The 23,093-nt window shown below is 38.1% G+C and overlaps 1 protein-coding gene across 1 annotated transcript; it reads right to left on the reverse strand.

The window, feature by feature from the left end:
• Window positions 1-4,597: 4,597 nt before the first annotated feature.
• LOC131193363 (protein FAM240B-like) lies at window positions 4,598-15,987 on the reverse strand. Its single transcript, XM_058173448.1, has 3 exons — window positions 15,919-15,987; window positions 10,994-11,142; window positions 4,598-5,203 (listed from the first exon to the last, which is right to left on the reverse strand). The coding sequence occupies exons 2-3, from the start codon at window positions 11,137-11,139 to the stop codon at window positions 5,074-5,076; spliced, it is 276 nt and encodes a 91-aa protein (XP_058029431.1). The 5' UTR covers window positions 11,140-11,142; window positions 15,919-15,987; the 3' UTR covers window positions 4,598-5,073.
• Between the last annotated feature and the right edge of the window lie 7,106 nt (window positions 15,988-23,093).

Below are 23,093 nucleotides of genomic sequence, written 5' to 3' on the forward strand. Positions count from 1 at the left end.
TTTCCTGGCCTTGAAACTGGAGGGCACATCTACCTTGGATTTTGATGAATCTCCTCTGGTCCCAGGCTTATAGCTTCTGGCCCTGCTAGCTTCAGCTCTCACAATAACAGCTTGAGTTGGTCAACACAAAAGCTCTATCTTTAAAGCATCCTAAAAATTCACTATAAACAATGCATTTATGCAAACTATAGGTTCTGTTTGCTCAAATATTTGTGCATATATTTACTGCTTAATTAAATATTGAAGTCAGATTGATTTGCAGCATCAAAATGATTTGGTAGATCAAACTGACTGATCAATTTGGACTGATTTAGGCATTAAAATATGAATTTAAATGCACTAAATCAAATCATGTCCAGTTTCGAGAAATGGTTCAAATAAACCAATCATTAAAATTGAACTGGTTTTCCAGATCAATGCAGATGTTCTTATTGAATCCATTAAATTTACATACCCCTGATATATCTGTTTGTTTGTCTGTCTGCCTGCCTACCTACCTACTTACCCACCTTCCTACCTACCCACCCACAACTTTATATATATAAAGAGAGGTAGGAAGAGAGTGCATAAGATACACACACTTGCCTTTTTATTAGAAATGAATACTATTTCAGTCTTTACAAACATGTAACTGTCTGTAATAGGTGTTATCAAGAACTTGATTGATAATGAACTGTATTTAATGTACTTGCAGGAATAAATACTGTTCATGATACTCTAGAGCAGGGGTGTCAAACTCGATCTCATTGAGGGCCACATCAAGCTGTCTGTTTACAGCATAAATCATTTTTATATCTGTCAGCCAACTCCAGAATCTAGGAGAAGCTTTTGACTAGCTATTACTCTTAAGGGATTCTGAAATCTATTTGCAATCAGAAGTCTGAATTTATCTATTCCACATGAATGTTCTCAGTGATCCTAAAAATACAAAGCAGGTACAATTATTTCAAATAAATAAGAATTGTTCTTTTAACACTGAGGTGGCCTGATGATATCATTTGCAAATACAGTTAGTTATGGAACATGTGAGTGAACTTTCCACCACCATGATTTATGCTATCAACTAGTCAGCATGGATTCAGTCACATTCTTCTAGATGGCATTTAATTGTGTTCATGAAAGTGCATGAGTGTGAGAATCACTTGTTTGATTCCTTTGACAAAGGCATAACTGCAGTATTCGGGAAGCACATCTGCTGCTGCCGTCGATAAAAATTACATGGCATCTTAACTTACAATTAACTGTGATGGTGATAAGATACTGACTGAGAAAATTCTTCCATGGCAACATCAATGGGATGAGGACCATTTAAGAGAGGATACAGTAAAAGTAAAGTTGCATGTTTTCCTGTTTGATAATAATAGTCAGACAATCTCCTGTGGCAATGCAGTAAAGTTGCATTTTAGAGCTAAAGCATAGGACCCTTCAGTGCCCGGAAGCAACAAGTGATGTTGGCAGTAGCCTACAAGCTTGGTGTCCATTCCTAGAAAATCAGACTGTACCCAGCTCCTCCTTTCAGGCTAACAATGATTTGCTATAGGGTTACTTTTTCCCCATATATTTTTTACAAATGCAATATACTTGGGGGTGGGGAATCGGCATGAATATAGATGTTCATTTTATGAGGCACATTATTTTTTTCTTTTAAATAGGGTTACTTATTCTCAAATAAATTATTTATTAGCATGATTTTTGTGTGTGTGGTGCTCTCTGGTTAACCTGAATTAGGTACTTTCTCATCTACCTTACTTAAAATGAAGGAAGATCCCTACGTACTGGACAGCCAGAAGAAAGGCAAAAATTTGTGTGTGTGTGTGAGAGAGAGAGAGAGAGAGAGAGAGAGAGAGAGAGAGAAACAAAGTTAATATAACTTCCAGAGCAACGCTGCAAAAAATATACCTACTGTCTAAGTGTATTGGACATATCCCCAGTCATATCAGCTAAGTTGTTTATTTCTGGATCCAATTTGAGTTGTTCACCAGACCAGAGGCTTAGTTTTCTGAGCTTTCAGACTCATGCTGGAGCGCATCCTCAGGAAATTTCTCTCTACTGGAATGTGTGCTTTGGGCTACTCTATGCATCATATTTATGTTATTCCTGGGTGTGGCTTCCTATTGATTTATTGGTGTGTTGATGGCTGGCTGTGGCTGTTGTTTCCCTGGGCTGCCAAGTCCTTGGTTCCTAAGTACCTGATAAGCTTTATAATAATGTATAATATTTCTGATAATGTATATTTCTGCATTATAGTAATATAAAACAAAACTGTTGATGTTATTCACATTTTACTTGAGGAATAGAGTAATTACACAAATACACATGAATATAAATTATTTGCACTTGTGCATTGCCAAGATGAAAGAACAAATTCCTTTAAGAAGTGTTTCATAAGTAAGTTGGGTTGGTTAAACTTCAGGCTGGAAAAAGGTGTTCTGTATAATTTTCCTTGAATGCTTTGATAAATCAATAGCTGTCTTTGACAAGTTGCAATTTTCCTGTTTCTTTATATAGGTATTCTTGACTTTGTCTTCTGTTCCACCATTAGTCAAAACAGATTATTTTCCATCTAGCCTGTTTTTTTTAAAAAAATCCTGCTTTCATTTTGTCTTCATTTTTAAAAATATCCAAATATATATGCCTGATACTTTGGTTCTTTTTCTTTCACTTTGTTTGATATCATTAACTTAAGAACATTTTGTCGCTATGTTTACTAGATCTGTGGGATGGGAGATTCTGGCTTTAGGGAGGAATTGTTGAGTTTTACTTGCCCAATAGTCTGCATACAGAATGGATCTTGAGATTCATCACACTCCACTTTGATACATTTGGGCAAGAGGCTCACCACAACATGTGTTTAAACATATAAAAGTAAAGGTTCCCCTTGCACGTATGTGCTAGTCATTTCCGACTCTAGGGGGAGGTGCTCATCTCCGTTTCAAAGCCGAAGAGCCAGCATTATCCAAAGACGTCTCCATGGTCATGTGGCTGGCATGACTAATCGCCAAAGGAACACGGAACGCTGTTTAAACATATACTATGAGCCTTTTCTCACTTGCATTTACTGATAGCAAAAAATGCCCAAGCAACCATTTTTTTCCTGCTGTATCCTGATGATGTGGTCTCCATCTGATCCATAGTTCCTAAATTGTCCTTAACTGTATTAGTGTTACATTAGTGCTTTCCCCTTCTCTGGAACAGATTTGATTACAAATACAATCTGATTCATTTCACCAACCATCAGTGCCAGAGTCAGATGCCTCCCACCCGGGGGTGGGGGGAGGGAGGAATGGTTAGACTATCCTCTATTGGTCACATAAGGCTTTCTTAAACATTTTCAAATGTAATAAATTCACAGTTAAAGAGAGATTTTCTGAGCATCAAGAGAAATCATCAAGACAAGACATCATCAGCATCAAGACAAGAGAAATCCATTTGGTGAGTCAACGTGGATTAATCATTTTCAGGGTTAAAAAGGAAAAAAAGGAGGGTTTTAAAGATTTAAAAACTTTTGGCAAAGAAGTTAACAAGAGTTGGATGTGGTGTGCCATTTGAGACCAAAATATACAGGGTTCAGGAAGACAAAATAGGAAAAAAAGGAACAATCTTTCTGTTGCAACTAAGACATTTTTAATTTTGGATTACACTATTACATTGGGAACCACCACAAAGTGGCAAAAATAGCAGTGGGGAGGAAAGAATCGGTAATGCAACCTGCAGAGAGGCTACAAACCAGGGGTAAAATGCTCCTGGTTCGGACCGGCTCACCTGATCCGGTAGCGATGGCGGCATGTGGTTCGGAGAACTGGTAGCAAAAATCCCTGCCCCCCCGGCCCAGCTGAGCTGCGCAATCATCAGTTTTTTTTTAACTTTTAAAAACATTTTTTCTTTAGCTGAAAATATGCTTCTAAAAGTAAAAAAAAAAAAAGCCTCTGGTGATCGTGCGGCTCAGCTGGGATCATCAGAACCATTTAAAAGCATTTTTTCGGCCGAAGAGGTTGTAAAAAAAAATGCTTTTAAAGGATTCTGGCGATCAGGCAACTCAGCTGGGATCACCAGAGGAGCCTTTTAAAAGCATTTTTTCTTCAACCTCTTCGGCCGAAGAGGTTGTAGAAAAAATGCTTTTAAAAGGCTCCTCTGGCGATCCCAGCTGAGTTGTCTGATCATCAGAGGCTTTTAAAAGCATTTTTTAACAATCTCTTCCACCGAAGAGGTTGTAGAAAAAATGCTTTTAAATGTTAAAAAAAAAAAGTTGGCCATGCCCATCCAGTCCACCAAGCCACAGCCACAGAACCGGTAGTAACAAATTTTATAAATCACCCCTGCTACAAGCCCCTAAAAATTATGTGAGCCTGCAGGAAATCTAACAAGAACACCATTGATTTTGTTCGGTAGGCATAGATAGGGTTGCACTAAAAATGATGGGTTTTTTTAAAATGAATGAATGTGATGCTCCATCTATAATACCATCTTGACAATCCAAAATATAAAAAAGAGTCACTTTTATTGTTCATTTACAGAATGGGGAATCTTAGTGTTTTAAATTCCAGTTGAGCAAAACAGATACATCTTTCAACACATTTTTCTAGTGACATATATTGGAGATCTAATATTAAATTCAACTTGGGGGAAAAATAAATTGTGGGAGAAATTTTATTACTTCTAATGCATCCCTGTGAGAAGACTGTTTGTTTTCCTAAAACTAACATTGTTTCAGCCTCAAGAATCCAAAGCGTTGGACAGCATTTCAAGATACACAAGTAACTACACTATATTAGCCAAAGTTAACCACTACATTCATTGATAATTGGCATAATAAAGAGGACTTTTCCACATTTAAAGACTATAGTGCTATCACCTGTCAAATATAAGTAGCTAAGACTGCAGGTGGAAATTAATGATACATATAAATGATCAATATTCAACTAAGAATTAGTGGGGTTCCCCCTCCCCTTTTTGCTATTGGTTGATAAAAAGATTGCAAAAAGTACCCATGCTGTGTCTTTTAATAACTTATTTATAATTCAGGTGTCACTTGAATTTCTGTTCACATTCATAATGAAACATCGAGGATCAAAATCAAGTCTGGTCAGCAGTTTGGCTAAAATTTTCAATTGGAGACAGGTTATCCCGCACTTTGCCATTTTCACTGTTCTTCTGAAGCATCTTAATTTGATTTTCCAGCCTTAGAGTCCATTCATGTCGGAGCCTGGCAAGAAAGAACATACTGTGAATCTTTAACTAAATGCTTTTGAAGTCTAGTTCTTTTGTGTAATGCTATTGGCGTCCCTTTTCTTTCATCACCATTGCACTTGCCATGTGTTAATTTAGCATAGGTATCTCTCTGGCCTTCTGACTTGGGATAGACAGAATACTAATAGTATAACTCATCATCAGAATGTAGCTTGGTGACATTGCTAGATTCCAGAGGAGTCAAACAACTGGTAAAATGCTGTCATTAGAGATACATGGTGTTTCTCCTTCTCCTGGATGAAGCTTCAGGTCAGGGCTATCTCATAGGAAAAAATAATATAGTACATGTATTGGAAATGACATCAAGGAAATTTGGGGAAGCAAACTCTTTATAGCACACCATCAGCAGAACAAAACAAAAAAGAAAATAATATAAGTTAAATACATTCGTTGAATCAAGAATGGATTATTTTTATCAAAGTATTGATATGGTAGGTTCCCATATACCTCCTTGGGCTACTGATGTAATGTGTGCATAGAAAAGGTCTTAAAAGGTAAAGGTTCCCCTCGCACATATGTGCTAGTCGTTCCCGACTCTAGGGTGTGGTGCTCATCATCATTTCAAAGCCGAAGAGCTGCGCTGTCCGAAGATGTCTCCATGGTCATGTGACGGCATGACTCAATGCCAAAGGCGCACAGAACCAAAGGTGGTCCATATTTTTCAACTTGCATTTTTTTACGTGCTTTCGAACTGCTAGGTTGGCAGAAGCTGGGACAAGTAACAGGAGCTCACCCTGTTACATGGCAGCACCATGGATTCGAACTGCTGAACTGCCGACCTTTCGATCGACAAGCTCAGTGTCCTAGCCCCCTGAGCCACCGCGTCCCAGAAAAGGTCTTAGTGAAAGGGGAAATATTCCTCATTGTAAACACTCATATTTTTTGAATTGTCCATCAGCCACTGCTTCCCAAAGTGTTAGGAGAGGACCAATCTAGATGGAAGCATTCCACGTGAGGGGATGGGGAGATCAGAACTTCTATACACCTAATTCCTGGAATCTGGCTGTGCATCTGAGTTCTTCAGTGTTGTAGGAATAGATTGGCACTCTGTTGCGGCAAAACATGCCATTTGGCAAGGTATTCAATATTTTTTCAATAGTAATGAGCACTTTCTCATTACCATGGTGGTGCAGTGGTTAGAATGCAGTACTGCAAGCTAACTCACTGCTCACTCCAGGAGTTCGATTCTGAACAGCTCAAGATCGACTCAGCCTTCTATCCTTCTGAGGTCGGTAAGATGAGGACCCAGATAGTTGGGGGGAATATGCTAACATTGTAAACTGCTTAGAGAGTGCTGTAAAATCACTATGAAGTGGCATATAAGTCTAAGTACTATTGCTATTTACTGTATATATTTGAACTTATGATGAGAAAAGAAACCATAGCTAAAACTAATGTGGTATATAAGAGTAAGGATGAAGCTGTTCATGTCAGATAGGTTTTCCACTGAACTCTGGACATAAAATAAACAAATATTTTAGGCCTAGGATAAAGATATCACAGGAACCCTTTGGAACCATTCTCCTTGCAAACACTGAAGTAAAATTATATTGAGAGAAGAGTATACAAAAGTCTCTGTTGCCATTACCCCACTTAATGAAAGATAGAGGTAAGCAGTATGATAAGCACTTGCTTTGTCACTAAGCAGGCTCCAAATTCTACTTGGCTAAAACCAAGATCTGCTTTTAATTAAAACAAATAACAAATAAAACAAACAAAACAAACACCAACTCAACCCAAAACAGCAACAGGAGACTGACAAGTTTCAAAGCAAAGAATCTAACATCAAATGCATTTACAAGAATATTTCTGGATTCCACATGCGCCGAAAGCTATTTTTAGAAACAAAAATGGTAGATGGGTTTACTAGGGATGTTTAAAAAACTCAGATAGAAGGTTCAGTTTCCCTCTAGAGCACTCTGAAGAAAACCTTCCAAATTGGAACAGGTACTAGAGGTGCCAAGATGGTCTGGCCTGGAAAGACGCCTGTTTTATCTAGAACATCATGTTTGGAACAGCTGAAAACACTTCTGATTCAGGGGATTTACTTCTGGAAACTACTGAATTGGGCCCAGAATTTTGAGGGATGTGAATTTTGCACATCCCTGATTGCAGCTTGGTGATTTGTTTGAATGTGATTTGTTTGGGGTTGGTTGCTTAGGAAAAACACTAATCCATAAAAAGAAGTAGAAGAGAACATCCTGTTAAAATTGTAGGGAATAACAGAAAACAGCCTCATCGTTTCACTTTCTGGTAAATCAGTGTTTTATGATTGCCCATACCCAACATGACAGCTGTTTTGTGAAGAACAAGACTCCCTTGGCGGCTTTTTGTGAGGGAATTCATGATATGTTGTCTTAATTCCAATCATGCTTACCAGACTGAAAAGGTTGTGTGTCCCTGCTGCAAAGTTTTAGTAGGTCTCTGTGATTTGAACATAAAGTTCTGCTGAGGGATTATCGGTGTCTTTGGCTGAACATACAAGTTTCCTTGAAACTGGAAGTTCAGTTAGTGCATTAAACCCACTTCAGACTCTTATGTACTTTATGCAAAAGTCTTCAGAGCATCTCTTTTCACAGACCCCAATCCGCTTCTAACCCTTAAATATGCTGGATGAACTTCTGGCAGAGGGATATAATAATTGCTCAGTATAGCTATTTGTTCTCAGATTGATTCATTTAATGTCTCAGTAAACAATAGTATGGCCTTTGATCTACGAATAGCAAATGTGGTATTCTAATCAGTTAGCATTTTTTAAATTCAAACCACATTCTTGTATTCTGCCTTCTCAAATATTGTTTATTATTTATACAATCCCAGAGACACTAAGAGATATACTTTCATTGAGACTGTTGGTTGCTTATTCATTAGTATCGACTATGGACAAAAGGGAAGAGAAGGCAGAGTCTCATCTCCTCAATTCAAATTCAAATTCTGCACCTGTGTATGGTTTGCAAATTGCACAGTGGCAGATAGGACAGCACTCCAGAGGGTCAACGTCATTGCCCAGAGGTTCATTGGTTGCCCTCTCCCCTCTTTGGAAGAGCTTTATAGCTCCTGTTGCCTTAAGAAAGTTCAAAACATTCTTAAAGATCCATCTTATCTTGGGCACCCTTTTTTGGAAATATTACCATCTGGCAGATGGTACAGGATAATAAAAACAAGGACAAATAGGCTGAAAAAAATTTTCTATCCCAGGGCAATAACCATATTGAATTCTACAGTATAGTGCAATATCGGGTTTTCAATTTCAATTATTTAGAACGTAAAGGATTTATGTTTGTGTTTTTATTTTTATAGTTATAATTTACACTGAAGACAGCATTTAATTTTGTTGTATCATGTGCAATGGCAATAAACTAAACTAAACTAAACTAAACTAAACTAAACTAAACTAAACTAAACTAAACTAAAGTATACTTTTAAGAACTTGCCAAAAATTGGTGTAGGAAACTGACAGGCATTATTTAGCTGCTACTGCAATTTTGAATGGGGATGTAATTTTTAAAAACAACAACAAGGAAATTAAACTTTCATCAGAGAAGCAGCTATTAAGAATTAGCACATTTTCCATTCAATCTTATAATCTCTGTGGATCCTGTTGATTAAGAAGTGTCATCCTTCTGAACTGAGAAAACTTGCTTTTGCTGTTGTACTGTCTACCTTTTGGAACATTATTGCTCCTGAAATTAGATTAGCACCAACCCTGCTGTCTTTTCCCAAATCTGAAGACCCGGATGTGTTGTCAGGCATGGCAGTTAGACTCTTAATTGAAGGCAGTAAAGTTGTTGGTTTGTGGTTAACAGATTTGTCCTTAGTTGCTATTACATGTATGTGGTAGCCATATAAATTGAATGAATGAATAAATTTCTCCCTTCTTCTGCGAACACCCTCTTCCCATCTCTATTTTTTAATATTCACATGCATTTTTTACTGAAAAAAATGAAAGGCAAAGTGCAGAGGAGGAAATAGAGTATTAAAAAAAATGTATTGAATCTTCCAGTGGCTTCCGAGTTACCTTGGAAGTTGATTTGTGAAAATAAAATGGGAGTGTGTTAGCAATTTTGTAACCAGACATTTCCCCATAGTTATGACCCTAGCTATATGTTGTAGTTGTGGCTGGATTGGAGGAGAATGGAGATGGGTTTTAAACATACAAGAGGAGAACATCTCCAGGAATAGCACAGTGAATCTCTGGGGAGAAAGGAGAGAGGATGATGCTTGGATTGATTCCAGGAACTAGGAGCTGAAGTGAGCCAAGAGTTCCTGCCAACAGCAAAACAATTTGCACGTGAGTTCTACCATGTCTTAGTGTTATATTCCAAGGAAAATAGCAGCTTTGCTGCTGTTTGTAATAAATAGCAGAGTCCAAAATAAGCTTGCTTCCTAAAGGCAGACAACAGGATGAGGTCAATCAGATGTGGAACAATTATGAGAGTAGTAGAAAAGCAGTGCCATGGAACTGCCCTACGTATTGGAGACCTGAGGTATACATTATAGTAGCAAAGAGTAAACCTATGGATATGTCTTTGGGAGTTCGCTCCATTTAACTTAGTAGACCTTACTCTCAATATACCGGCAGTCCTTGTTTTACTACCACAATTGATCCCTGTTGTTAAGTGAAACATTTGTTAAGTGAATTTTGCCCCATTTTGCGACCTTTCTTGTCACATTTGTTAACTGAATCACTGCAGTTGTTAAATTAGTAACCCACTTGTTAAATGAATCCGGCTTCCCCATTGACTTTGCTTGTCAGAAAGTTGCAAAAAGCATTCACATGGCGCCAGGACACTGCAACCATCATAAATAAATATGAGTCAATTGCCAAGCCTCTGAATTTTTATCACGTGATCACGGGGATGCTGCAAGGGTTGTAAGTATGGAAAATGGTCATAAGTCACTTTTTTCACTGCCGTTGTAATTTCGAATGGTCACCAAATGAACTGTTGTAAGTCGAGGATTACCTGTAATCTGTATCACCATTTTAGTTGATTGGATTGGCAAGCTTGTTTTAAGTTTTTGTTTTAATTGTACATTGTGTTGTTTTTATAATTTGGCTGTACACCGCCCTGAGTCCTTCGGGAGAAGGGCGATATAAAAATCTAAATAAATAAATAAATAAATATATAAAATAAATATATTTGGCGTTTCTATTCTGTGTCTCAAGTCATCATGTCTGTGAAATAAAAGTAATTCTTGACCACCTGCAACAAATCTGCTTGGAAGGGACTTGTGGAGGGGCCCTCAAATACATTAATATTGAATGTCATTTATATGACCTTATTTGGCTAAGCTTGTCTTGGTAATCTGCACATTTCCTTCATGAAATAGAGGTGTACGTTTATAATAGGACATTATTTTAATGTTGGCAGCTTCCAGATGGCCCAAAGGTCATAGAATAAATAATAATAAATAATAAATAAATGATGGCCTTGAAGAAATATGCAAAGGATCATCAGTGAGGATAAATGAATCAAGCAATCATTGCTTTGGGAAAAAGACAGTATATCAGCAATTCTATTGTCGGCCTTTGGACTAGCATATCATTTATGTAAAGCATCCCAAACATATATTTGTCCAGGTCTCTCCGGAAAGAAATATTGCCTTTCTTGGCCGGTGAATTCTGTTTCTGAAGTGAGTTGCTCAGTTGAACATAGACTAATCAAAATATTAGATGTATCCAGTTTGAAACCTGTAATGCATCTTCGCTAAGCAGATTGAATTTAATGCAGATAAAATCACTCACTTATTTAAAGCACTTCCGTGCAATCGAGAATCTTCTTCTTCTTTTTGCTTGGTGTATGCTTCAATTATTTCTTCCCAAAATTTCTTCAAGCCATGAGCATCACCAACTACTATGGGATGGTGTTTGGAGCCAATGTAGCTGTCCATTTTCTGAAAAGCAAATCAAAAGTACAAAGGAGACAGCACTTTTCTTTTCTGATTGCTAAAAGAATAATGCATGTCTAAGAAAACAACGTCTTTCCCTTTCCCCTATTATAAAATGGCTTACATAAAGCTTTTTGTGAAAATAATTTCCTACATTAGATTCTACTTAGATAAATATTTAAGCTAGAGTTTTCTGTTTGACAAAGGATGTTGTGTTTCAGCTCACACCTTCTTAGTTTTGTTTGCAGAGAAACTAGCCTAACTCATTGTTCTATAGTTACAATGAGTAATACTGTGGAACAAATAGAAAGTGGGCTCTACCAGATATTGCTGAACATCTGAACACACTAAACACATTCTAACATCAGTTTAACTGACAGTGTGGACTGCATCTACTAGTTTCCTTTCTTATAGCTAGGACTATAAATTCTTATTGTTCTTGAAGGGTTTCGGGGAAGCAAGATAACATTCATGGTGTTTCTCATATAATTATCAAAGTGCATAAAAAGATTAGTAACTTGTTGATGACAACTTGTGACTTAGTCCTTAAAATATTGTGTTGGGTTTTTTTTCCTGATTCTTATTTGCATTTTATGACACACCATTTTTTAAAATTTCAGATTGTGTCTCTTTGATATTTATGAGCAAAAGTTTTTACATCCATGAAGAAGAATAACATTATTGTTGCAGTCATAAACAGAATAATGAATAAAATAGTTTCCATAAATCTTACAGACTTTTCTAAACTGGATTCAGTAGAAGGCCATCCAAGGTGAATTCTCTGTTAGCTTTTAAATAATATAAGAGTAATGATGCAATTATTTTTTAAAAATTCGTTTTGCGACTTCCAGTGGCTCCGCTCTCTTCGATGGACACCTGAAAGGCGCCCACGCTGGGATTCTGTAAAAAGCCAGCGAAAACAGCGAATATCAGCTGTTTGCCGGCTGAAAGTATTTCCCCGGGTAAAGGGGAAAGGAAAGAGCAGAGGAGGGATAGGAAGAACTCCCTAGAGGCCCCGCTTTCTCGATTTGAAAGCGGGGAACTCGAAGGGGAAAGTTCCCTGGAAATCCCTCTGCAGCAGCTCCAGACCCAGCGTGTCTCTGCTTAGGCAGAAAGAGAAGAAAGCGACCATCTCTGCTTTAAATGTTTGCTATGGATTTTAATAAGCAGATGGAACAAACACAAGAGATCAGTCATTTAAACTGCTAGTATTAAATCTGACTTCTATTTTTTTTTAAACTTTTCTCCACTTACAATCAACATTGAAACAAAATGGTGCTTGTTAGTTGCTGAGAAAGCGAAAGTGAATGGAGACTCTATTGTATAGTGCTGGACTGTAAGCAGAGCAGACTGGATTTTTGCTTATTTTTAATTTCTTCTTCTTTTATTTGGATCTAAACAGACTGCTGGTTTACTTTAGTTTGCTTAGGTATTTGAGAAGGGGACTCTCACTAAGAATTTGGCCATGAAGGTTCTTTCAGAAGAATGGATTCGTGACTTTATACAGGAATATAGAGAGAAAATGTATGTAATTATCCAAAAATATGAATTGATAAAAAATTGGGATGTTTTGGATGAGAGTTTGGAGGAAACTAATCAGTCCAATCAGTACTTGGAAAATGGAGTGGAGGAGATACAAGCAAATGTGGATAAAAATGAAGATATGATCATGAATAAACAAGATGATGTAAAGAGGCTTTCTTCAAAAGATTTGGATGAAACACCTGAATTTGCGTTACAAGAGGTTGTTTCCCGAACTGATAAAATACACAGGGCTAATGCTTTACAAGAGTTTTCTTTCCGGATTGATGGAATATATGGTAGTAATTTGTGGATTGCTGGACAAAAGGAACCATTAGGAGATATTGTGACTGACTTTTTAAAAGGAGTAATGAAGGAAAGACAGAGACTAATGCATCAAAAAAAACCCGGCAAGAGACAAAAGTATTATTCTTGAAAGAAGTTTTTTTTTTTGAAATATTAACAGATAAAAATATTAGCATTCCTGAAAGACTATATGCAAGAAAGATCTGGAAAAAATGGGTTGATTATATGTTTGATATATATCACAAAAGACTAGATATTTGGAATTATATTGGATTTTTTTTTCTTTTCTCTTAAGCTTGTGTACTAAGAAAAATGCCGATGGTCAGAGGAGGAAGGACTAAAGTTGAATAGAGATTGTAATTTGCTGTATCAAAATTATGTAATGTGTTTTACTGAATTGTAAATAGAATATTCTTGAAAGACTTTATGTAAGAAAGATTTGGGGGGAAAATGGGTTGATTATATGGTTTATAGAAGTTACAAGGGAGATATTCTCTGAATTGGATTGGATTTTTAAGCATTATCTGGTTTTAAATACTTTAGGATTAATCTGATGTATTGAATATATTTTATCAATGTTAATTGTTATTTCTTGAAGGATTTTGGTTATGTAAGGGGGAAGTCAGAGCCAGAGAGGAAAAAATGTATAATTGTTTTGGAATAATTTAGCTTATGTTTGTTTTTTGAACTATACCTTATGGGTGTTCTGGGAAAGGGAAAATTTAGTGAATAATTGTTTTTTGAACTATACCTTGTGGTTCTGGGAAGTCAGGGGGGGAGGAGGGTGGTTTTGGAGGGAGGGGGCAGGGGGTGGACTGGGGGGGAGGGGAAAAAAAGGGGGGGTAACATTTTTTGTAAAAACTTTTTCAATTAAAAAAAAATCCTTTTGCATTCCGAATATTTCAGGAATTATTTGGATTGCAAGTAGATACTATTGTGCAGCAACCATGGGTTGCAAATTCGTGTAACATACTCTTACTTCCTAACAAGAGTGCTCCTATGTGTTTCTCTGGGATAATTTATTTTGTTTTCAATCTCCCCACTTTTTGTGTGTGTTTTTCTTTCCCCAATGACAGTCAACCATCCTAGGCAATTAAGCATGTGCAGACATCAGCACTTCTGTAAAACTAGAGCTTTATTCACACATGTCAATATCTCCCCCTTGTGTCTGCACATCTGCCAACACTAGCCATCTGGTATCACTTGATCTGCAAGATGCTTCCAGATTGAGGGCTTTTAGTTCTGTACCACCAGCTGAAGAGTAGCTCAACACTTCCCCAAAAAACATTTCGTTTGGGGGAAAAAAAGATGGGGAAAAAACAGACTGATTCAAGTAGGTATTGGCATTATCTTAAAAATAATGCAATTATTAACATTATCTTAATAACAAACAATTTTTTGTTCAGCATTACCTTAATGCTGAACAAAAAATGGGACATTTTTGCACTTCCAAAAATATCTCGTTCAGAGATACCAATGGCATCAGTTTTCTTCAAAAAAAAATTGTGGCATTTGGAGGTATATGTTTCTTTCTCTTAATATAGCTTTTGTTTATGTTGCTTCCGTTTTTGTGACTATTGTCCGAAATAATAAAGTGAATCCAGAAACTTAACAGAAAAGAAAAAATCGATAATTTCATTTAACGTTCCAGTTAAAATTCCATTCCCCATGGAAAATGCTTAAAGGAACTCAAGTATGGCACTTTTTAACCAAAACATCTGCATAATATCTTTGGTTTATGGCCTTATTTCGATTTGTCAAGACCAAGCAATCAGTTTAATTTCAGACAAGTAAACAGTTCCTAAAACGAATGGCTGTTTTCTTTACATTCAGTCCTTCCAAATTAATTAGATAAGTGGAAATACAGCAAATATCTTAAAGTATATCTGCATGTCTTATATATATAAGGGTAGCAGTTTGTTTTAAGCATAAACACATAGTGGGTAAATGAAACAATCCCTAATACTGCAGTTCTTAAACACTGATGAATGGGACAAAATACTTTGTCTCAGCTGAATTTTCTGATTAAATTTCCTTCACTAACTTCCTTTCCCCTCCTCTAAAATGGAAATCAAACATCCTTGATAACTTGGGAGTTAATGTTTAACGTATTATATATTTTATATGCATTTTTAAAGGCAAGATGCTTTATTGTGGTCTTGTATTCTACTCAGAAGTAAGCCTTACTGAATTCAGTACATATTTACCCCATGCTAAATGCTCATAACTGCAACTCACAGCTCAATCTCCCTTGGTTTAATTCCCATTTAATTAGTAATATTTGCTACTGAATAAATATGTAGAGTATTATGAAATCAGTATATTTTTATTAGGACTAATATTCTATCTTCAACAGAATCTCTGTGTTTCCAGATGAAGCAAGTATTTTGCAAAGAAGTAGAGTTAATTTCCTCGTAATTTCTTTCATCTTTATTTTTACCTCACAAAATTTATCAAGATAGGAAAGTGCAATTGAAATTGCATCTCAAATCAATTTTAGCTCATTTATGGGCAATTCACTACAGATTTAATCAGACGTATGAATACTACAATTAATGGATCTTGTTTCTAGATTACCGTAGATGCAGGCTTGGAATGAAGCAATTACATGGCAACATTGAGTTATTTATTTATAATGATTTCATTAAAGCTGAACAAATAAGTTCCATATTCTTATTAGTATGATGAAATTGTCATTTTACTAAACATATCCTATGGAGACATCAAGCATGAGATGACAAAGTTTAATTTGGTGTTTAGTAACAACATATCCAAGTAATTCAAACATCAAAGTATCTTAAGAAAACCAATACGTCAATAAAAATCCAGAAATGTGTAAAACAATATGTACTAAATTGTGTTATTAATTGTATAAAAAGTTTATCAAGATGTCAATTACTGTGCTAAGCATTGCAATTTAATATAATAATTATTTTAAAAAAATTAAATGCTTACTTTAATAATGGAGAAACTTCTTCTTCGTCTTTCACCTGGCCTTTTGGAAATAGTTTTGAGATGTGTTAGCTTTACCTTTAGGGTCTTCTCTTTCTAAAAACTCAAAGTGGTTTGAGTGAGCTTCAAATATCTTTTTCTTCTGTCACTCATTTTTCTTATTTGGGTTTGATGACATGGCTATTTTTGAATCATTTCAATGGAGGGGAAAGAAATTAATCTCCTTCTATGAGATCTACAACATGAGGTGGGTTTGCCAGAGAGCTACAAACCATCAGCTCTGAATGCCACATTTGATCTATGCTATAATTTTCTGGCAAGAGTCACTGATGTCATAATTTGGCTCAAAGGAAAGTTATTCTTTGACTAATGCAGCATCTTAGGAACATGTTGCCTGCCACGTGACTAGCAAGAACACGACACCACCATTTGAACAAATAGAGACCTAAATACTCTATGTTGTATAACATGTGGTTTGTTTTAAGACTGGGTTACTTGAATGAGCTGGAAGAGTGATAGCAATAAATCTTTTGAATTAGTCTTTGATAAGAAAACCTAGCTGATTTCATATAGGACCCCAGCCATTCTTTTCACACAGGAGAGGAATATGCACCCAAGAGCATCCTCAAAACTTTTAAGAATGTGAGAGAAATGTAAAACATATTTCTTCTCTATTGAAATGATAACTAGAAAGTTTTTCTTTGCTGTGCTTTTTGAAATTTCTCAAAAGGAGATGTTCCCTCCTCAGCATTTTAATGAATATTCTGACACCTTGTAGAATAAGCATTTTAGAGCATAAGGTTTTGTGGACCAGAGCCTATAAGATACCTTATTATTCTGAGAAGTAGATTAAAATGGTTAGCCTCCTGGAAAAGCACCAATTTAAAATGTCACTCGTCATGATCTACCACCACATCCTTTGCTTAATATTGCTCTCAATGGATTTTTCAGGTTTTTTTTTTTGAAAGTCAAAGTTATCATCATTTTTAAAAGATTTCTTTTGTCCTGCCTGTATTATTTGCCAGAATCCAAAATTTGAACTCTGATTTGTGAATAAGAAAAGTAATTGCTTATTAATTTTAGATAGTAGTTAATTCTTGAAAGATTCCCTAATGAAGAACAAGTGAACTTAAATGTCTATCTTTTTTTTTAAAAAAAAAAAAACCAACCGTGGCTTGTGTAGGCATGCTATGTGTAGCTCCATTTTTGAATTTAATATTTGTATTATTTCTGCAATTATATAAATGTGTGCTTGTATTCAATAAGAAGTTATTTGTGCGAATGCCTCAGTGTAGCTATTTTTTTTTTTCTGAATAGTGTTAGGACTAAACTTACAGTCCTTTCAGAGGGCAAAAATGTTTGGACCGGAACTATAAAGACCAAGTTCAATCCTCCCCACAACCATGAAATTCATTGGTTGATTTGCGGCCAGTGATGCTCTTTATCAGCCCAGCCTTTCTCCTGAGCGGCCTTGAGTTGCTAGAAAGAAGGCAGGATATAAATCTGTCAAGTAAGTAAATAAATAAATGGTGTCAGAATGGCATAAATGTGCCATAAGCCAGTGGTGAAATCCAATTTTTTTACTACCGGTTCTGTGGGCGTGGCGTGGTGGGTGTGTTGTGACTTGGTGGGTATGGCTTGGTGGGCGTGGCAGGGAAAGGATACTATAAAATCTCCATTCTCACCCTACTCCAGGGGAAGTATATTGCAAAATCTCCATTCCCATCCCACTCTGGGGCCAGCCAGAGGTGATATTTGCTGGTTCTCCGAACTGCTCAAAAATTCTGCTACCAGCTCTCCAGAACTGGTAGTGGAACCAGTTCAGAACCGCTGGATTTCACCCCTGCCATAAGCACATTTAAAAAGAAACTGAATATCAGATCCATAATCTGTCAAATGAAAAAATAATGCAAGAACACCATAATGTTTCAGTAAGGTAACTAGAAGAACTGTGGGAGGAGATAAACTGTAGAGCTCAAAACAGATCAGTAACCTTCCACTTCTTGCTGCCTTTCTTCCTCATTGATTAGCATGCTGGCTGGGGAATTCTGGGAGTTGAAGTCCACAAGTCTTAAAGTTGCTAACATCAGTCACCCCTGATTTAATGCCTACTGAGAATACCTGTTGTTCAGTGCTGATCCAATATATTTTTCTGCCTGTACTTAAACATTTGGTAGCATCACTTATCCTATTTATTACTAATAGTACCTGATAGGATGAATATTTGAATCTTATTTCAGAAACCATATACAAGTAATTTTTTTTCTTTTCAGTGTTATCTTTTTATGCTAAAGTAAACAGAGATAGCAATAGCAATAGCACTTAGACTTATATAAAGTGCTTTACAGCCCTCTCTAAGCGGTTTTACAGAGTCAGCATATTTCCTCTGTAATATGGCTCCTCATTTTACCAACTTCGGAAGGATGAAAGGCTGAATCAACCTTGAGCCAGTGAGACACAGACTGCTAAACTGCTGGCAAACCGTGATCAGCAGAAGTAGCCTGCAGTACTGCATTCTAACCATTGCGCCACCTCGGCTCTTGATAGATGTTAATCTGTTTCAAAATTCATTTTTCCCTATTTGATTGCTTAGCAGGTGAATTAACAGAATGTGAAGGGTATATTTGTTGCTGTTACGTGGTATATTTATAGTACAAATGTGAAAACATTCAGATTGTTAAATTGTTCTGCCAGCAAAAATGTCACTGAATAAGAATGGTAGCACTCAAACATGTAATAAATCAGAATTCCCCCCCCCTTTCTCAACCTACTTTAAATGGATAAAATCATATTTTATAATCAAGCTATTAGAACGATATTAAAATATAATCTTCATGAACAGCCTAACAAGTTATCGTATATTACATTACTTTGTCTGACATTTTAATTTTCAAGTTTGTTATTAGGGAGTTAGCCCGCTTGATTACAAATTACACAAAAGCGTCTATATTCTTCATGTATGAAATCAACAAGAAAAAGAGTCACCTTTGAGGTCAATTTTAGATCTTGGTTTATTCAGTGAATTAGAGAAGAACCTACCGTTCCTGTCCTATTGTTTTTCTTTTCTTCTTCCTATATATGTTTATATGTTTATATACTATATAATCTTTTTGTATGATGTTGTGACAAAATAAATAAATAAACTATATTGAAGTGTTTAGAAGTTTTACCCAAATAAGAAGTACAATTCTCTATCACATTGGTTCTCCATCTATGGTCTGTGGATCCGGAGGGGGCATGATGTTGTCACACAAGGTCCGCGAAGGCTTGAGGAAATGTTATGACATAAATCTTGAGTTACTTCTTGGGGAGGGTACATGCAGGGGTGGGCTCCTCTGGGTTTGCCCGGGTTTGAGTGATCCTCTAGTCAGTGGTGGGATTCAAATTTTTTAACTACCAGTTCTGTGGGTGTGGCTTATTTTGGGGTGTAGCTTGGTTATGCGACCAGGTGGGCGTGGCTAGCTGGTCATGTGCCCAGGTGGCCATGAGTATATGCATAGGGACTACTCAGAGGGCTAAAAAAAGTCATTTCTGACTGGTCCTCACACTTTTGACCGGTCCTTGCACTTATGACCATCCTCACATTTATGCTCATTGCAGCATTCTTAACAACCGTGTCACTCACTTCACCACAGTTACAAGATAGAGCGCAGAACATAAAAAGTGAGGACAGTCGTAAGTGCGAAGACTGGTCAAAAGTGCGAGGACAGGTCAAAAATAACTTTTTCACCCCTCTGAGTAGTCCCTATGCACATAGGTACTGCCCAGAGGGCTTAAAAAAGTGATTTCCGACGGGTCCTTGTACTTATGACAGGTCATCATTTATGCCTGTTGCAGCATTCTTAACCATGTCACTCATTTCACAACTGTGGTGCTTCATGTGACCGGGTGGGCGTGGCCAGGTGGTCATGTAACATAGCTTCTTTGCCCTAATGACAGTTTGGTGCAACAGTCATAAGTATGAAAAACAGTCAAAAGTCACTTTTTCAGTGCCATTGAAACTATTGTAAGTCAAGGATTACCTGTACAAAAATACAAAAAGCTTCTTTGCTTGCAAAAAGCTGCCCTAAATACTAATCATTAGATTAGAAATACCTGCAAGCTGGAATTACAAATCAGGCAGGGTGCTAGAGCACCTTGAGGAATTAAAATAGTTAAAATGCAATGATAACTATTAGCAGCCAACTCTTGCTCATAAAGTGAAACCCTTTAGCAGAGAGGTCATTTAAGCTCTCCAGAATGAAGCAAAGGAGCAAACAGAGTATCTGTTGCTTGTTAAACCAATTACCAGAACAAATAAACACAGGAACTAGTCAGATATCCAAAGCAGCTTCTTTCAGGAACAGAGAGTAACATTTTTCCTTCCAAACAAAGCTGAATAGGGAAAATTATCTAATCACCAAGCACAGAATTAAACTTCACCAAAAACCAGTTTTAGACCAAAAGTCAGAAAGGGTATGTAAACTCACGTTTGAATGTCAATCTTTCTAGCTAAACCAATAAACCTTGCTGAATGTCACTCAGCCTGGTTCCTTGTCATTAAAAACTTCTGCTTCGTTATTCAATTATTTCTTCAAAGAGCTAATCATTGCATCCTGACTGGAAGAACTCGAACAGGGGAGTATTTCCTCCCAACAGCAGTGTAAAATGCTTAAAACAACCCTTCCCCTTTATTTATTTATTTATTTATTCGTACTTTTATACCGCCCTATCTCCCTAGGGACTCAGGGCGGTGTACAGCCATATAAAAACACATAAATATACAAAGTAAAACATTCATCTAAAAAACCAAAACATAGGCCAAAATTTAAAATAGACATATAAACAATAAAACCCAATTTAAAACCAAATTTTAAATTTTTTTTAAAAATCTAGTCCAGTCCTGCGCAAATAAATAGATGTGTCTTGAGCTCGCGGCGGAAGGTCCGAAGGTCAGGAAGTTGACGAAGTCCTGGGGGAAGCTCGTTCCAGAGGGTGGGAGCCCCCACAGAAAAGGCCCTTCCCCTGGGCGTTGCCAGTCGGCACTGCCTGGCCGACGGCACCCTGAGGAGTCCCTCCCTGTGAGAGCGCACGGGCCGGTGGGAGGCATTCGGTGGCAGTAGACGGTCCCGTAAGTAACCCGGACCTATGCCATGGAGCGCTTTGAAGATCATTACCAAAACCTTGAAGCGCACCCGGAAAACCACAGGTAGCCAGTGCAGTCTGCGCAGGAGGGGTGTTACATGGGAGCCACGAGGGGCTCCCTCTATCACCCACGCAGCCGCATTCTGAACTACCTGGAGTCTCCGGGTGCTCCTAAAGGGGAGCCCCATGTAGAGAGCATTGCAGTAGTCCAGGCGAGATGTCACGAGAGCATGAGTGACCGTGCATAAGGCATCCCGGTCCAGAAAGGGATGCAACTGGCGGACCAGGCGGACCTGGTGAAAGGCTCTCCTGGAGACGGCCGTCAAGTGATCTTCAAAAGACAGCTGTCCATCCAGGAGAACGCCCAAGTTGCATACCCTCTCCATTGGGGCCAATGACTCGCCCCCAACAGTCAGCCGAGGCTGCAGCTGACTGTACCGGGATGCCGGCATCCACAGCCACTCCGTCTTGGAGGGATTGAGCTTGAGCCTGTTTCTCCCCATCCAGACCCGTACGGCTTCCAGACACCGGGACAACACCTCGATAGCTTCGTTGGGGTGGTCCGGTGCGGAAAAGTACAGCTGAGTGTCGCCAGCGTACAGCTGGTACCTCACACCGAAACCACTGATGATCTCACCCAGCGGCTTCATATAGATGTTGAACAAGAGGGGCGAGAGAATCGACCCCTGAGGCACCCCACAAGTGAGGCGTCTCGGGGCCGACCTCTGCCCCCCCACCAACACCGTCTGCGACCGATCGGAGAGATAGGAGGAGAACCACCGATAAACGGTGCCTCCCACTCCCACTTTAAGAAAGTCAAGAAAGGAAAAAAAACTGGGAGAAGCTCTGAACTTTACTTCCAAGAATGAAATAAAGGTTAACGGAGAAGCAGTTTCTGCAAGCAGGGCAATAAAGTTTAGGCTAGGAAACAACACCAGGGATTAACCCTGTAAAGTGGAAAAAACAAAAGGAGATTTCTTTTAACAATCGGTTCTCCAAACTGCTTAACTACTTAACAAAGTTCTCAGAACTGCTTAACTACTTAACAACAGGTTCTACCGAACTAGTGAGAACCGGTAGAATTCCACCACTGCCTCTAGTGAAGATTTTGTGCAGTTTGGCGAATCCCCCAAACCCACTCCTGGCTGGCCTCTCCCACCCCTCCACTCCCAGGAGTCTCCACACAGCCCGTTTTGGATGCCAGATAAGTGCAGGGCCTGTGCGGAGGCTCAGGGAGGGGGAAAAAGGATCTCCCGGAGGCTCCGGAAGGCCAGAAACAGGCCCATTTCCGGCTTCTGAAGTGCCTTGGCACTTGTTCACCCTTACAACTGCAGGGCTACCACAGCAGTCCCCTCCCCACCTATTTCTGCCATGCTTCCTGCCGTGTCCTTGCAGGCTAAGGCCTGTTTTCCATCCTGCTACCCCACTACCTAAGGGAACCTAAAGCTGGATAGCAGAAACTACCAGTGCACATGGGCTGTGAGAGCTTATAGGTTTCTGTTGTCCGCAAACCAGCTTGGCGCAGATGCCAATCAAAGCCATACACGAGAGGTAGTTCAAATAACTTTTATTGAAGTGCTTCAGCAAAAGCATCTCAGCATCTAAAGGAGCCAAAATCCCAAACAATACACAAATATACATTTTATACAGTTATGATTAAGGAAGTTAACACACTAAGACTCACTCATTGATTCTTGACTCATGTTTCTTTCGATTGGTTCTTCTATTTTACCCTCCTTCTTCATACATTCATCTTTATGCTAATAAGCTTTCTTATCAAAAGGGTTATGTGTTTTATTATTATAATAAGGTAGAGATTATCAAAGTTTATTTCTAAGTGCCTTAGCTAGCATCCTTCTAACTTAGGGATGCCAAACTCAATCCCCGGGGGCCGAATTTGGCTTGTGGGCTGCTTAGATCTGGCCCACAGGGCCACCCTGGAAACAGTGAGGGACCGGCCTGCAGTGCCTCTGCCAGTGAATATGGAACTCAGGAGGGCTGCGTGCAGCCCTCCCGATCTCCATTTTTGCTGGCAGAGGGTTGCAGGAGGCCGT

The sequence above is a fragment of the Ahaetulla prasina genome, chromosome 2 (genome assembly GCF_028640845.1).
Source record: "Ahaetulla prasina isolate Xishuangbanna chromosome 2, ASM2864084v1, whole genome shotgun sequence".
NCBI lineage: Eukaryota > Metazoa > Chordata > Lepidosauria > Squamata > Colubridae > Ahaetulla > Ahaetulla prasina.